At 36.3% G+C, this 17,319-nt stretch overlaps 1 protein-coding gene across 1 annotated transcript in view; it reads left to right on the forward strand.

Annotated features, from left to right (window-relative positions):
* PTGER3 (prostaglandin E receptor 3) overlaps positions 1-2,425 on the forward strand; it is a 190,587-nt gene extending 188,162 nt beyond the window's left edge. Inside the window, exon 3 of the mRNA XM_045547749.1 lies at positions 1,871-2,425. Coding sequence (XP_045403705.1) covers positions 1,871-1,978 — 108 coding nt within the window. The 3' untranslated portion in view covers positions 1,979-2,425. The remainder of the gene's footprint in view (positions 1-1,870) is intronic.
* Positions 2,426-17,319: the final 14,894 nt, after the last annotated feature.

Genomic DNA, 17,319 nt, shown 5'->3' on the forward strand with positions numbered 1-17,319 from the left:
ACCACTTCTATTCAACATAATACTGGAAATCCTAGCCAGAGCAATCAGGCAAGAAAAAGAAATAAAGGATATCCACATGGGAAAGAGGAGGTCAAACTGTCACTTTTCACTGACAATATGATCTTGTATCTAGAAAATCCCGAAGACTCCACCAAAAGACTCCCACAATTGATAAATAAATTCATCAAAGTCTCAGGTTACAAATCAATGTACATAAATCAGTAGCATTTCTATATACTAATAATAGTCAAGCTCAGAGTCAAATCAAAAACTCAATGGTGAAAGTATACCCTATTCAATAAATGGTGCTGGGAAAATTGTACAGCCACATGCAGAAGAATGAAATAAGACTTATTCTCTCACCATATATAAAAATTAATTCAAGATGGATTAAAGACTTAAATGTAAGTCATGAAACCATAAAAATTCTAGAAGGAAACATAGGAAAAACTCTTGTAGACATAGGCCTAGACAAAGAATTTATGATTAAGACCACAAAGGCAAATACAGCAGTAACAAAAATAAATAGGACTTAATTAAATTAAAAAGCTTCTGCACAGCAAAGGGAATGATTAACAGAGTAAACAGGCAGCCAACAGAATGGTAGAAAATCTTCACATATCATGCGTCCAACAAAGGACTAATTTCCAGGATCTGCAAAGAACACAAACAAAACAGCAAGAGAAAAAGCAAACAACCCCATCAAAAAGTGGGCAAACGACATGAACAGAATTTTTTCAAAAGAAGATAGGCAAATGGCCAACAGACATATGAAAAATTGTTCAATATCACTAATCATCAGGAAAATGAAAATTAAAACCACATTGAGACACCCCTCTACCCCTGTCAGAATGGCCATCCTTAAAAAAATCCAAAACAACAGATGCTGGCATGGATGCAAAGAAAAAGGTACGCTATACACTCTTGGTGGGACTGCAATTAGCACAAGCTCTATGGAAAACAGTATGGAGATTCTTCAAAGAACTAAAAGTAGACTTACCATTTAACAAAGCAATCCCACTACTGGGTATCTACCAAAAGGAAAAGAAATAATTTTATCAAAAAGACACCTGCACTCAAATGTTTATGGCAGCACTATTCACAATTGCAAAGATAAGCAATCAACATAAGTACCTATCAGTATATGAGTGTATAAAGACAATGTGTGTATACACACACACACATATACACACACATTTTCTCTCTCTCTCTCTGTATGCGTATATATGTATGTGCATATATATATATACATGTATACACACACACACATACACACCATGGAGTACTACTGAGCCCTAAAAAGGAATGAAGTAACGTCTTTTGTAGGAACTTGGATGGAAATGGAGACCATTATCTGAAGCAAGGTATCTTAGTAATGAAAAAACAAACACCACATGTTCTCACTAATCAGTGGGAGCTAAGTGATGGTCGCACATGGGCACAAAAAGACCTAAAGTACATTGGAAATTAAGAAGGGAAAAGCGTTGCTGGAGGGTGAGGGATAACAACTTACCTATTGGGTACAATGAACACTCTCTTGGTGGTAGGCACACTGAAAGCCCTGACTTCAGCATTATACAGTGTATCCATGTAACCAAAACTTTTGTACCTCCTTAACATTTTGAAATTTAAAAAATTTATATATGTATATATATGTGTGTATGTGTGTATATATGTATATATGCATCTATATATTTATTTATATGTGTATATGTATACGTGTATATCTATGTACATGTGTGTATATGTATATATACACATGGATACATATAAGAAGTGCATTAGTTAGAATATGAATGTATATGTTTTCATATGGGCACATATATACATATACAATCTAATGTGGACTAACTTATTCATCTACTTGCAGGGAGAGCAGCTGGAGGAATGTGGGCTTCCCCTTGCAGAGCTGAGAAGGCCCTCCTCCGGAGAGCTTACTGCTTGGAGGAATAAGCAGAGAAAAGCAGGAACTGCTTGAAGACATCTTGGAGAGAGAACAAGAAGCTATCGTTTTGCACAACAATCATGCTTACCGCAATCTCACTTTTCAAACAAGTTAAATAATAGACCAACTGGGAAGACAGACCTATTGTGCTCTTCCAATATTGTTTCTTCCTGGAGAGACTCAGAGATTCTTGTTTGTCTATGAAATTTTGAGATGTTGATCAGTAGGCTTTCTCTTCCACCTACAGCCTTGTCTGAGTCTTCCACATCTTTGCGATTATTACTACTCAACATTAAAAACTGTCTCTTCTGACTAAAAAGATATGATGACTAAGTGTAATGTGGTATTCTGAATTGGATCCTGGAATGGAAAAAGAACATGAATAGAAAAACTGGTGAAATATGAACAAAATTTGGAGTTCAGTTGATAGTAATGTATGGATGTTAATTTCTGAGTTTATATATTAGGGCACACTCGATGAAGGATGTATAAGAACTATCTGTACTACCCTTGCAACTCTTCTGTAAATCTAAAATTATTTAAAAATAAAAATTATAAAGGAAAAATATTTTTTTTCTACAAGATAGGGAGCATAATCACTAGAAATTTAATTTATGAGTTAACTCATGGCAAAGTCTGCTTAAAGGCAAAGCAAATTAGGTAGGATAAGCCTGAGGAGATATTTTTGGACTCCTCTTTTAATGTTTTGACTTAAGCATAATAATACTCTTCTTATAAATACTCTGTAGCAAAACTAAGACAAGACTGACCTATTTAAGTAAATCTGCATTAAGGTTAGTAAATAACAAAAGAAACAAACACTTCAAAAAGCTGACCTACCATATGTAGCTGATTTCTCATAGTTTTGTGAATCCTAAATAATGTTCTTTCCTACTTTGCACCCAGCTTCCTTTCATCTGGGGAAATTCTTCTTAAATACCCAGTGTCCAAGAATGATTATCTACCCTTCTCAACTTCTAGATGAAGAGGGGAGGAATGTTAAGGTTTCATCCTCACAATTCCTTGAGCAGTTCTATAGACATGTAGAGTTACCCTTCCTGGACACAACATCTATGTCTCCACATTGCAAATAACCTCAGTGTTCATAATAGATATAGGATGATCATTTAATTTCAATAAAAACAACCTCTTGAAAGTCAAAACAGTAGGAAAAAATGGTTAATAGCTTTGAAATCAGAAAAAAAAAATAGTTTTAAATACCGGATGTGTCACTTCCTAGCCAGCTTCTATTAAGCAAAATATTTTATCTATTTTAATCTGTTTGCTTATCTGTAAAACTGTGATAATAGAACCTAGGTTGTTGTGGCATTTAAATGACACAGCATATATAAAATAGTCCCTGGAATAAAGTAGGGTATCTCGATCTATTGGTTCTACATTCTCTGAAAAACCAGAGTTTGATGGTAGGATACCTCAAAAGCATGACCATCAAGACAGAAGGAGGAACCAAATGTCAATGCAAGAAGTATAGTCATACAACTGCATAGTGGCCTTGCTGAAAGATGTGTACAGTTGTACACATTCACCACTGTATAAATGCTGAATTATGGTCACAGCTATAGCTCCAGAGTATCTTTCAATCAGCCTATTCTCACCCTAATGCCACTGCTCATGGCATCATGGAAAAGAGGTGCAAGATGCACTACCCTGGAAGTATCAAGATTCATTGTAAGGCACAACTCAGCTGTTTGTAAATAGTGACTTCTTTTTAATGTTAATTGTATAATCACAGACAACTCACTCAAAATGAGTTTTCCAGTTGTTATTTTAGGGCTTTAGGGACACACATTTGGTAGAGAACAACTTTAAAAGCAACTGATATGAAATGGTGGTCATCTAAAACCAATTAATGATGTAATGATGTTTGTTCTGTTTAATTACCAGTCATAATACAATGTAATTAAACCCAGTGACAGGAGAACATTACCAAGATGCAGATAATTAAATTAACCACAGCATATGTAAGATGTATTTATGCACCACATAAATCTTCTGACAGGAAGGATCTAGATGTACCTTAATTAAAATTAACATTTTTCTCACATTTGCATATAATAAAAAGATACTCAGTTTCTATATTCTGTAGGATATAAACTGTAGGATAAATAGTTAATGACAATGTTTCTAAAAATCGGATAATAACATTAATTCAGGTTTAAGAAAGGTTTAAAGAACTGAATTTAAGAGTCTAAAATAATCTCTTCTAATTCAGAGGTTTAGAGAAGCTCTGGGTGAGGGAAAAAAGTTATATTTTTTAGTAAACATAATTATCTCTTTTTAAAAATTGATTTTTCACCTAATTTCACTTTTTCCATGTAAATCCACTGACCCAACACCATTTCTTTGTTTTTATTAAATTTGAGACAATTGAGTTATTTTGTTTCACCAAAACCATTTTTTGAATGAACCATCTTTTCATTCACTGTTTTGCATACCATCTCTATCATTTACATAAAATCTTTATGTATTCATATATATATTTTGGGACTCTCTACTTTATTACATATCTATTCCTACATTAATACATAACTGTTTTAATTTTTATAACTTTACAATAAACTTTGATATCTGGTAGCCTAGCCCCTTTTCAAATGTACCTTGACTTTCCTTATCCCTTTACTCTTCCATATTAATTTTAGAATTCATTTCTTATGTTTCATGAAAAATAATTACCAATTTTTGATATTGAATATTCCATATACAGGGAATATATCTCCATTTATTCATGTTTTTACATGTCCTTTAATAATGTTTAAAAATTTTCCACATAAAATTCATAAAATTGTTGTATTGATCAATCCCAATAAAATTTATAATTTTGGACACTATTTTCAGTAGGACCTCTTTTCTATTATGTTTTCTAATTGGTTGAAGAACAGGAGTAGGCATCCTTGCTTCTGACTTTAATGGGAATGCTTCTAAATATTAACTAAAATTTAAGAAGTGTTTAACCAGTAGATTGTAAGCTCCATGAGGACAGGGTCTTTATTCTCTTTACTGCTATGTCACTAGTGCCTAGGACAAGTGTTTGATACATGTAGGCACCAAATAAATACTTGTTATCTAAATAAATGAAGATATGATGTATATTTTTTGTTAGAAATCCTTATCTTTTTAAGTAAGTTTCCTTCCCTTTGCAGTTGTGTAAAAAAAAAGCTACTCATCAATTACTGTTGAATTTTGTCATTTATTCTTTATATATTTATATAATTGTATGAGTTTTTGTCCCACAATTGCTAGTGTTTTCAACTGATGACCTCCTTTATATACAACTATCTTTGAATTCATTGTTGGTCATAAGGTATTACATATTTATTACATATTTGCATATTATAGGATTTGTGTTATTGATATTTTAATATATTTGCATCTCTTTCAAAAGTGAGATTGGTTTATACTTTTCCTGAGTCTGAATATGTACCTCTTCTAGACAATGTATAATCAGATTATGGTTTTTTTGATCCATTTTGCCAATTTCTCCTTTTGAATGGAGTGTTTAATTCCTTTACATTTAATATAATTATGGCCCGTAATCCCAGTGACTTGGGACGCTGAGGCAAAAGGATTGCTTGAAGCCCGGAGTTCGATACCAGCTTGAGCAACATACTGAGATCCCATCTCCATGAAAAAAAGAAAAGAAAAAAATTAATTAGGTGTGATGGTACATACCTGTAGCCCTAGCTACTCGAGAAGCTGACTTGAGCCCAGGAGTTTGAGGCTGCAGTAAGCATAATAGTGCCACTGCACTCTAGCCTGGGTGACAGAGTGAGACCCCATCTCTAAAAAGATGAAAATCAAAAAAATATATAATTACTGACAAGGTAACATTTATGTCTGCCATTTTGCTATTTGATTTCTATATATAATATCTTTCTTGTTCCTCTAATCCTCCATTGCTACCTTCTTTTGTATTAAATAGTTCTTTTCTACTGTACCATTTCAGTTATACTGTAGTTTCTGTAACTATGTATTTTTTAATTATTTTCTCAGTGGTTTCCCTGGAGACTGAAATTAACATCTTCACTTAAAACAATATAGTTTGGTTTAGTCCCAACTTAATTGCATTAATGTATAAAAGCTTTGGTCCAAAGTCCAAATATACATCCATTCCCTCTTCCTCCTCTATGCTAATATTGTCATGTAAATTATATCTTTATGTATTATAAGTCAATAAACAAATTTCTATAATTATCTCTTTACGCAATTGTTTTTTAGCTACCATATTAAGTTTGTTTTGTGAATATTCTTTATTTCTTCATATGGATTCAAGTTAGTGTCCACTGTCATTTTATTTTGGGGTAAAGGACTCCCCTTAGTATATCTTGTAAGTCAGGCCCATTAACAACAACTTCCCTTAGTTTTTGTTTCTCTGAGAAAGTCTTAATGACTCCTTCAGTTTGAAGGGTAGTTGGATATAGTATTCTTGGTTGATAGTCTTTTCTTTCAGCAGTTTGAATGTGTCATCCCACTGCCTTCTTGTCTCCATGATTTCTGATGGAAATCAGGTATTAATCTTATTGAGGATCCCTTGTATGCATTGAGACACCTCTCTGCTGTTTCCAGGATTCTCTCTTTGTCTTTCAACAGTTTGATTATGATGTCTCTGGGTGTGGATCTAATTAAGTTTATCCCACTTGAAGATTTTTTTTTGAGGGTTCTAAATGTATAGATTAAAGGTTTTGTTTAAAACAATTTGGGGGCAATTTTCAGCCATTAATTCTTCAAATATTTTTTTCTGCCCCTTTCTCTCTTCTTCTTTGGGGACTCCCATTGTGTGTATGTTGGTAAGCTTGCTGGTATCCACAGGTCTCTGATGATCTCTTAATTTTTCTTCATTTTTTTCCCCTGTTCCCCAGACTGGGCCATCTCAATTGATCTATCTTTAAGTTCACTTTTTTTAAAAATTTATTTTGCCATCTTATACCTCTTGTTAAGCTTCTCTAGTGAGTCTTTCCTTTTTATCATTGTAGTTTTCAACTCTAGATTATTTTTCTTTCTATAATTTTTGTCCCTTTATTGATATTCTTTGTTCAATGAGATGTCATTCTCATACTTTCCTTTAGGTTTTTTTAGACATGACTTCTCTTAGTGCTTTGAGCTTACCTATAATAGGTTATTTAAAGTCTTTTTCTAATAAGTCCAAAATTTGGACTTACTCAAGGACAGTTTTTATTGAGGCTCTTTTTCCTGTGTATGAGCCATATTTTTTTTCTTTGCATGTTTCACACTTTTTTGTTGTTAACATTTTAAGCAATATAATGTAACAGCTTTTGAAATCATATTAACCCCCTTTCCAGAGTTTATTGTTGCAGCTAATTGTTACTGTTTTTGCTGGTTTTTTTTTTGTTTGTTTGTCTGTTTGTTTAGTGACTTTTCTTTACTAAGTCTATAAAGTCTGGATTCTTTCCACTGTTTAGCCATTGAAGCCTCTGCTCAATTAGCTTATTGGTCAGCTAGTAATTGGACAGAGATTTCTTTAAAAATCTTGAAGAAGTAAGTTTCCCCATCCTCTCCCAAAGGGCTCTTTTGAGTGTTGGAGTCTGCCTTAAACACTCTGGTAGTTTACAACTCTGCCTTAGTCTTTACTTCCTGCTTATTCAGAGCCTTTATACCAGTCAGAGGTGAAAACAAGGATCTTCTTAAGTCTTTTGTGGGCATGGACACAACATTGCATATGTGTGCAGACTTTTAGATCTCCAGAAATATGTAAGAGCCTTTCAAACCCCCCTATGATCTTCTTATGTCTTAAATTTTCCTTTTGAGTATTTTGGCCAGCCTCTTGTTTGCCCCTACTGGTATTACTGCCTGAGCAGTGTCACAACAGCTGCTGATTGTTTTAGACAACTGCCCTGAAAATAGGGATCTCCTTGCTGAGAGAGCCTAAGTTAGGTCAAACAAAGATAAACTCCATGAATGGAGTATTTTAGGGAGCTACTGGGAAGATCAGATAATGACAATTCTTTGGGTAGGGGGCTTTTGTGGAACCTACAAATCCTATCTACCCCTTCCAGTGGATGCTAGGCTGCTGATTTCTACAGCTACCATCTTTCTGAAACTGCTATTTTTCAAGGCTACCGGGAAGCTGAGGAGAGGGGAATAAAACACCACAAAGCTCACTATTCTTATCAAGATTCAGCTATTATTCTTGAATAAACCCTTACCAGAATGTTGCAAGCCTTTAATTTATTTACAGAGTTTTAAGAAAGTTAATTTTGACAATTTTGACAATGCTCTTATTGCTTTCTTGCTGCTTTTATGTAAGAATACTGTTTCAGAGGTCCTTATTCTGCCATTCTGGATGTTCTACTCTGAATTTTTCCATATATTTAACAGTCACAAGTGCTTCATTTGGGGGAAATTTCTTTTCATGCTCTGTGCCCATTGAATTGTAATTTTATATTTTCTTATTGGGCTGAAAGTTATTATTTTATATCAGGGAAATGTAAACATGCCTATTCTTTTTTTACTAAAACTTTCACAGTTTACTATTTATTTTAAAACCTTATAATGTAATTTTTGCACGTATAGATTTTTTTATCAAGTCAAAGATATCAATAGCTAATATTATATTTTCCCCATATTAGGAAGAGTTAAAATTCACTCATATTTTCTGCTTTTTAAATAATTTCATTGTTATATCATATTCTTCAATTCTTCTGGAATTAATTTTTGTAGATGTAATAGTGAACAAGTTAAATTGATTTTTTTCCTCAAATATCAGTTTTTAACAGAATTTATCAAATGTGAAGCACCAATGAATGTAGAGCACCAATGAATCTTTCCTTAATCCAGTCTAAGGTATCATATCTGTAATATTGACAAATGCTTCTGCATTCCATGTTAATTAAATGAATCTATCTTGAATAAGTCACATTGACTATTTACAGCACTCAAGGTTACCTTTAACCCTTGTATGCTAAGAAATGTGGCTTTTGCATCCTTTGCCTATTTATGATTAGATGTGGTATTACAAGATTTGAAACTTGTCCTTCTCCCTCAGAAGGAAATAGAAGTCACAAGAGTTATCAGCACTCCCTGCACTTACCAGCCACATGGGAGCTCTGGAACAGAGAAACAGGCTGAAGGATCCAACTACAGGTTAAGGTATAACTCAACAGTAAGAAAGAGTAAAAGTTCTGCTTTTGTATTCAATGTAGTCAAGTCCTGAGAATTAAAACCCATTCCCATTCTTATTTTCCAAGCAGTATTTCAAAGTTTTGATTCTCATAAAAAGGAAAATTATAAATGTTTAATCGTGTTAATGAATAATGAATATGTTCCAGCTAATACTAAATCATAAAGTTCTCCATGTCATTATTGGTGTCAACATGCTTGAGATAATTACAACTTTACCTTCAGACAATGTGATGTTTATTGGGCATGAATAACCTTGTCTTATCCCCTCCCAACTCTCTACAGTGAAATTCCTATTTAAAGGGCTGAAATCCCCACTTAATAAAACTATTCCTTATGAAGCAAGCATTGATGTACTCAGAAGTTTCTTGTTCAAATACAAATAACCCTAAAAGCAGAGTGTATCAAGACTTGGAAATCTTTAATACTTCAGTGTGGATTATCTCATCAGTATCGTTTTGCTTCAGGGGAGCCAGGAAAGAAAAAATTGGAGGCTCATATATGTCTTGGGCAGTTAGCCTTTCACCAAATAACTTGCTGTCAACTAGCAGCAGTGTATAGGGAGTGTAAGACACTGGACAGGCACACTTTGATGGGGTAGAGAAGGGAGAGCTAGGCCCAGAGCTTCTCAAACACACCAGACCAGCCCCACCCTTCCTTTAGATCTCTGCACCTTCTATTCCCCTGAAACTCTATTCCTCTATCCGAACCCCAACATCACCTCTGTACCTGGCTAATTGCTATTTACCATTTAGGTCCTACCATAAATGTCACTTCCTCAGGCAAGCTTTCTCTGGCACCCAAGATTAGGATGTTCTCACAGAACACTTAAATTCTGTTTTTGTCTATTGTTAAAATGACCATACTGCCCAAAGCAATCTACAGATTCAATGCAATTTCTATCAAAATACTAATGCCATTTTTCACAGAATTAGAAAAAACAATCCTGCATTTCATATGGAACTAAAAAAAGAGCCCAAATAGCCAAAGCAATCCTAAGCAAAAGAACAAAACTGGAGGTATTACATTACCCAACTTTAAATTATACCACAAGGCTACAGTAACCAAAACACCATGGTACCAGTATGAAAACAGACACATAGATTAATGGAACAGAATAGAGAACCCAGAAATAGTCATTTACCTACAACCAACAGATCTTCAACAAAACAGACAAAAACCTACACTGGAGAAACAATTTATTCCATAAATTGTTCTGGGAAAATTGGATAGCCATAAGCAGAATAAAAATACTGGATTCCTATCTCTCACCATATACAAAAAAATGACTCAAGATGAATTAAGGACTGAAATGTAAGACCTGAAGCCACAAAAATTCTATAAGAAAACCTATGGAAAACTCTTCTGGACATTGGCCTAGGCAAAGAACTTATGACTAAGACCCCAAAAGCAACAAAAATAAAAATAAACAAGTGGAACTTAATCAAACTGAAACCTTCTGCACATCCAAAAAAAATCAAAAGAGTAAACAGACATCCTACAGAATGAGAGAAAATATTCACAAATTATGATCCGACAAAGGACTACTATCTAGAACCTCAAGGAACTCAAATAAAAATACAAAAGGCCCCATTAAAAAGTGGGCAAATGACTTGAATGGACATTTTTGAAAAGAAGATATACAAATGGCCAAGAAACATTTGAAAAAATGCTCCACATCACTACATAAAAAAATATAAATTAATACCACAATGAGATACTATCTTAATCTAGTCAGAATGGCCATTATTAAAAAGTCAAAAAACAATAGATGCTGGCACAGATAGGTTGAAAAGTGAACACTTAGCACACTTTTGGTAAGAATGTAAATTCGTACAACCTCTGTGGAAAACAGTATGGATATTTCTCAAAGAAATAAATGTATTTGATCCAGCAATCCCACTACTGAGTATCTACCCAAAGGAAAAAAAATCTTTATATGAAAAACATACCCACGCTAATATGTTTATCACACCACGATCTACAATAGCAAAGATATGGAAACAACCTAAGTATCCATCAATTGATGATTGGACAAAGAAAATGTTTTACACACACACACACACACACACCCCAACCATGAAATACTACTTAGGCATAAAAAGGAATAAAATAATGTCTTCTGCAGCAACTTGGATGGAACTGGAGGCCATTATCCTAAGTGAAGTAACTCAGGAACAGAAAATTAAATATCACGTGTTCTCACTTATAAGTGGGAGCTAAGCTATGGGTACACATGATTATACAGAGTAGAATAATAGAGATTGGAAACTCCCATGGTGGGAGGATGGGAGAGGGGTGAGAGATGAAAAATTATAATGTACACTATTCCGGTGATACATACTCTAAAATCCCAGACCCCACTGCTATACAATATAGCCATGTAACAAAACTGCACTTGTACCCCCTAAAAATATTGAAATAAAAATTTTAAAAGTGCATTATGAACCATAATTATGGTATATGTTATATGATATATGATTCATGATATTACAACTATCTTTTTAAAAACTTCTGTTTAAAGTTGAGATTTCCATGCTTTGGGATTTGAGGGTAAATCAGAGATATTCATAGATATATTAGAACACGATATTGAATGTTGAAATAAAGAAGTTTGAAGTAAGAAAATATCAAGAAAAGAAAACAGAGAAAACATTATCTGTGGCAGAGGATGTGAATAAATCATGAGAGAAAGTAAGAAGACAATGAACAATTACAGATTTTAAGTGAAACATGTCAGATACAGAAAGAAAAATATCGCTTGTTCTCACTTATAAGTGGGAGCTAAATAATGTGTACACATGGAAACAGTGTGGAGGGACAGACAATGGAGACTGAGAAGGGTGAGGGAGTGGGAGAGGGAGGTTGATGAGAAATTATTTAATGGATGCAAATATACATCCTTTGGGTGATGAATGCCCTAAATGACCTGACTTCACCATGATGCAATCTATACATGTAACAAAATTGCACTTGTATCCCACAAACATATACAATTAAAATAAAATAAAAATAAAAAATACCAATTAATTCTCTGTCTAATTATTTTTTAACATCATCTTCCCAACTGGACTGTGAGCAATGTCATGACAGAGTCATGGCTGTTTTCCTCACAGTTCCTTCCCAGGCCCTAATACAATGTATTAATAAGTACTTAAAAATACCCGTGGACTGATGAACTGTTTGGTGCCATGCATATACTTGGAGGTAGACCAGTTCTACACAGCAAGAGGGTGTGGTACTCTGGGTGGTCGTCTAAGCCTGGGAAAGATATGAATAGGGATGAAAGGTGTTGGGGCTCAGAAACCAATTCCCCAAAATATGGGACTTTGACATGCTGAACTGAAGAAGCAGCCTAAGATCTCTTGGACTTTCTCCCCCTGACTCCTATCTCTCAATGCCCTGTCTCTCCCAAAGCATAGCATGAAGTTGTTCTCTTAACTTCCCTTATCTACATAAAGTCTGGACCCAACAAAGAAGAAAACATTTACTTCTGCTCCCTTCCCTGAGTTTTCATTAACTTAACTCATATCGTGGGAAAAGTGGTTGAAGTCTGTCAACACACCCAGACAGACTTTTGTTACATACCATTCACTGTCTGCTCTGCAGGCCCAAAAGACATTATCCCAGGTCATTGTATGTTCTCCACATCCACTGCATCCCACTAAAAATCATTTACTATCCCCCTAAAATCATTCACACTCCCCATCTCCCTTTTCCCTAAGAAGAAGGTCTGCACACCATTGGGTTGGAGGAGTAATGTTCCCACTATGGACATTAATAAAAATTTGTATGCCTTTTCTCCTATTAATCTGCCTTTTGTCAGTTGATTTTCAGTGAATCTTCAAACAGTGAAGGGGAAGTTTTCCCTTCACCTCCACAGTTTTGGCATCATGACCAGAATAACCAAAACGGATCTGTTCTGGAGGCCGCAGTGAAGGGAACCCAGGATCTGATAAACCAGCAGATGGGCAAGAAATTCTAAGCAGTCAGACTCCCAACTTCTCTCTGTGGAATGCAGCTGGGTGGGCAGTAAAAATCAGTCTCTTTTTGCTTTCCAAATTGAAGAGTAATGGGAGGAAAGTATTTGTACGACTACTCTTAGATGAAAGGACTCTAGGGTGTTTTTTGGTATGACGATTCACACTGTCTGATCCTTTTCCTCCCAGAAATTGTCTCTTCCTTTGCCTTTGTTTTTCCGTATCATTTTGTCATAAAGAGGAGTACCGTAGGGCAGAACACAGGCCTAAAGCCCCATAAGTTCATTTTTCAAGATCCCCGCCCCCACCGTCAACAGGTGAGTTCTACACTTCTCATTAGACTGGTATATAAATCGTGCTGTGGGTTCCCGAAATAAGAACGAAGTGAGGTTCCCCCGTCTTCTTGTTTCATATCCTTGAGAGCTTGACTTTTGTGGCTAGTTACACTTTCCTTTCTTTAAGCTGTCCTTAGGAAAGGTCTGGATCTTGGAAGGGCTGCTTTTTGATTGTTTGTTTTTGCTCCCTCTTTGGGGACCTTGGTTAAAGCCATGAAGGGCTTCTTGGTTTTGGTCTCAAGTGTGTTTATTTGTGTTGATTTTGAGTCATTTGTTCAGGCATACTTTTGATTTAAAACTTTGGCTTTTATTTAGAGTGTGATAGCAATGTCTTTCCCCATTTGTCTTATTTCCTCTACTGGGCGATGAGACGAGCCTCCTGCGGCCAGTGGGAGAGGAGGTGACCTTCCTGGGCAGGGAGGGTCAGGCACTGCTCCGCAGCTGTCATTCTTTTGTCTCCTGCAACAGGCTGACTGCTCACAGGACAGAAAGCTTGCTGTTTGTATATTTTAAAGATTTTTTTAAAAGAACTGTATGGTCAAAAGTTGGCTTAATTAAAAGCAGATATTCAGGCTAATTTTTTTAGAGGTTTTTCTGATTTTTCTCTTTCTGGGATGCGAAACCCCTTTTAATTGTGTGTTTGGTCCCTCTCTTGGTTTGCTTTCATATTGGCATGATTTTTGCTGAGAAAAATGTAAAACTTCATTGGCCTTTAGGGAGCTTAAACTGTCCTCAAATTGACTTCTCTAAGACTTGTTCTTCTATTTCTTTCCACTTCTGCTCTTTCTTCCCTTTTATCATCCTCAATACCACATGAAGGGATCTAAATGTGATGACCAGTGACCCTGAGATCCCCTGAGAAACACAGTTAAGGCATCATGGACCCCTTCTGGGGTCCCCTGATTTCTTCATGTAGCCCTGAGAGTTGTAAATGGGTTTCTCTCACATCTAAAAGCTCTGCTCTCTTTTCCATTGAGTTCCCTGATCTCTTTGGCTTTAGGAGGTACCAGAGATGACTCTGTATTATGAGACACCACTTGACCTTTGTGTGTGTGGTGGCTGGTGTTTCTCTGGTGAGGGTTGCAGGTTTGGGGGGGCTAACAGCAGGTACAATTAATGTTTATTTCTGCAGGGGGCTACTCGTCTCTTTGCATGTTTAGATAAGACCAGAAGGTTCGGGCACTTGGGGCTCTTGGGACACTCGCCACCAATACATAGCTTAAGCATCATGAGGGGATGTGAAGACTTAGCAAGCGTAGAACGGATGGGACCCAGGAACAGAGCCACAATCGGTCTTCATTTAAGAGATGGTCAAAGAAAAAGTAGTCAGTGAAGGTGACAGAGAAGAGTAAGAAAGGGACTGTGTCACTGAAAAAGCAAGTAAATACACAAAAGGGAAACTATGGCTCCTGCATCCAATTTCACTTCTATAACAATTTAGCCAAAGACCCAGACCAGTTGAGCAGGCTGCACTTTTCTCATCGAGACACAGAATTTTGGTTGTTAGAAAATTTCTGCAATGTGTACTATAGGTAGGCAACAGTACTTTGGATTTATCTCCTCTGGCCATTTGCCCTCAGGGAGATAGTTCCACAGCACTTTGGGATAAAATATGAGACTTGTAGGAAACTACAGATGGGGACCTTAGTAAACGTCAATGATATTTATTTGCTCAATATCCCTTTCCCTATGTTTCTACTACTTCTTTTTGGCTTAGAACTCTAGAAATGTCCATTGGTCAATAAAACAAATGCCCAGGAAGTTTTCCCTTGATAATTCCTTGAATATTCCGTGGTGTTTGTGTACATTAAGCACCAACTACAATACTCTTCATAAACTATACTGACCCTAGAGTCATAATTTCACAATCTAGGAAAAAAGGTAGCTACAGTAAACAAAATGCATTTGTCAGGTGTCCTAAAACTTTTTTCTGAATTTCAGAACTCCAGATTATGAACTTACAGACAGATGGGTGCCATCTTCTAGTCACATGCCCCTCTGTCCAACTCATAGGAGAACTAAATTAAATAAGATATATTCAAGATATACTTATTGTGTGTATAAGTCAGTTAGAGCTGCAGAAGAGGGGAGCATCCAGTGACATGAAGATGAGTGTCCAGGTGTTGTGGGGTACCCCCACGTGAGCAAGTGCCCTGCAACGGAGGTACTGGCATTGGTGGTGGTCGGTATGGAGGTATATGGTGGTGACTGCACCATCAGACTATTCTGGACAGTCAGAATTTGTTGTGACGGTCTCTCTCAATTCCTGCCAATCCTTATTTCTCCAGGATTTCCAGGTTTCTGTGAGCTATGAATTCTTTTTCTGCATAAGTTAAGTAGATCAAGTGATAGATTTTTATGACCAAGCACCCAGACTAGCACAGAAGTACTTAGGATTTACCTCCTCTGGCCATTGCCCTCAGGGAGATGGTTCCATAGTGCTTTGGGATAAAATATGAGACTTACAAGAGACTACAGATGGGGAACTTAGTAAACACCCATGGTATTTATTTGCCCAATATCCCTTGCCCTGTGTTTCTATTTATGCACACTCTTACTCTGGTTTTCATATAGACACATGAACTAAACGAATGGGTTGTGGGAAGGGAGGAAAGATGTGTTAGATGCTGTTAAGGCCAAACCCACATCCCTATGGATCTTTTTACCTTTTTCACACACCTGCACCTCTTTATTGGAAAATTCTCCTCAGGATGCTAGATCCACTTCACATGTGCACATCTACAGCTAAAAGATCCTGCGAAATTCTGTGACACCCTGGGAGCAGCCCTTAACTGGCTAGCAAGTACCTTATTATTAGGGCAATGCTGAGGGGAAACGGAAGTCCACTCCATTCTGGAGTCCTCCTGGGAGACTGAGCCAGTAGTTACCCTCTGTGAGCCTTCGGTAGATTTCACAGCTTTGCACCTTTGCTTAGCTTCCCTCCCTTCTCTGGCCCTCATCTCCATTCCCTTACCAGGTTTCCTCAGGAATACTTCCTAATACATCACTTGCAAGGTCTGTTTCTGGGGAATCTAATCTAAGACAGCAGGGAAGCCAGCAGTCCTCTCTCTTTTCTCATGGATAACATGCTTGAGAAAAAGCCAACAAGCTGAGCGACGAATCAAATCTCTGCTTCTAATCAGTCCAAGCCCCTCCAACAGATGGATTGATAAATTCCTTTTCTTGCCTGAGCTGAATTTGATTTCTGTCACTTGTGACCCAAAGATATAATTCATCAGGGTGATGTAGAGTGATGCCTTTCCTCGCTCCATCTTGTACAACAACATCTCTTATAGGTAAGTGATGGATGTCCATGATATCACCGTAGAGGGGAATAAATCATCAATGTTTTCCGAACAAAGTTATCAGAGGACCACTTTCACATTCATTGTGATTTGGGTGCCATGTACCCAATTTATGATTTGGGATTTATATACCTTTCATTAGAGTTTACTGAGCTTTTCCACAGTACAATCATAAAAAATCAATCTATCTTGATATATTCCATAACACATATCATATATATGTTAAGAAAGAAAAAAAGAAGAGAGAGCAAAATCTTCCTAAAATGCAAATCTGATCATGTCAGACCAAGTTTAAAGCCCTTAAACATCTCTTCCTTGTCCTCAAGATAAGGTTCATACTCCTTAAAATGCTCTCAAAATTCTTCCTTATGTGGGGTCAGGTGCAATCTCCAAACACATTCTTCCCCTTGCACCCCACATTCTACACACAGTAAACACCTTCAGTTCCTTGAATGACTTGCTCTTTCATGGCCCTGAACCTTTGTCCCTCCTCTTTCTCCATATGGCCACAGTCTCAGGTTCCCATTCATTCCGATTGCTGCATTTTAAGCTTCAGAACTTAACCAAGGTGTTACTCCTTCAGGAGTTCTGTCTCCCCC

Source organism: Lemur catta, chromosome 3 (genome assembly GCF_020740605.2).
Source record: "Lemur catta isolate mLemCat1 chromosome 3, mLemCat1.pri, whole genome shotgun sequence".
NCBI lineage: Eukaryota > Metazoa > Chordata > Mammalia > Primates > Lemuridae > Lemur > Lemur catta.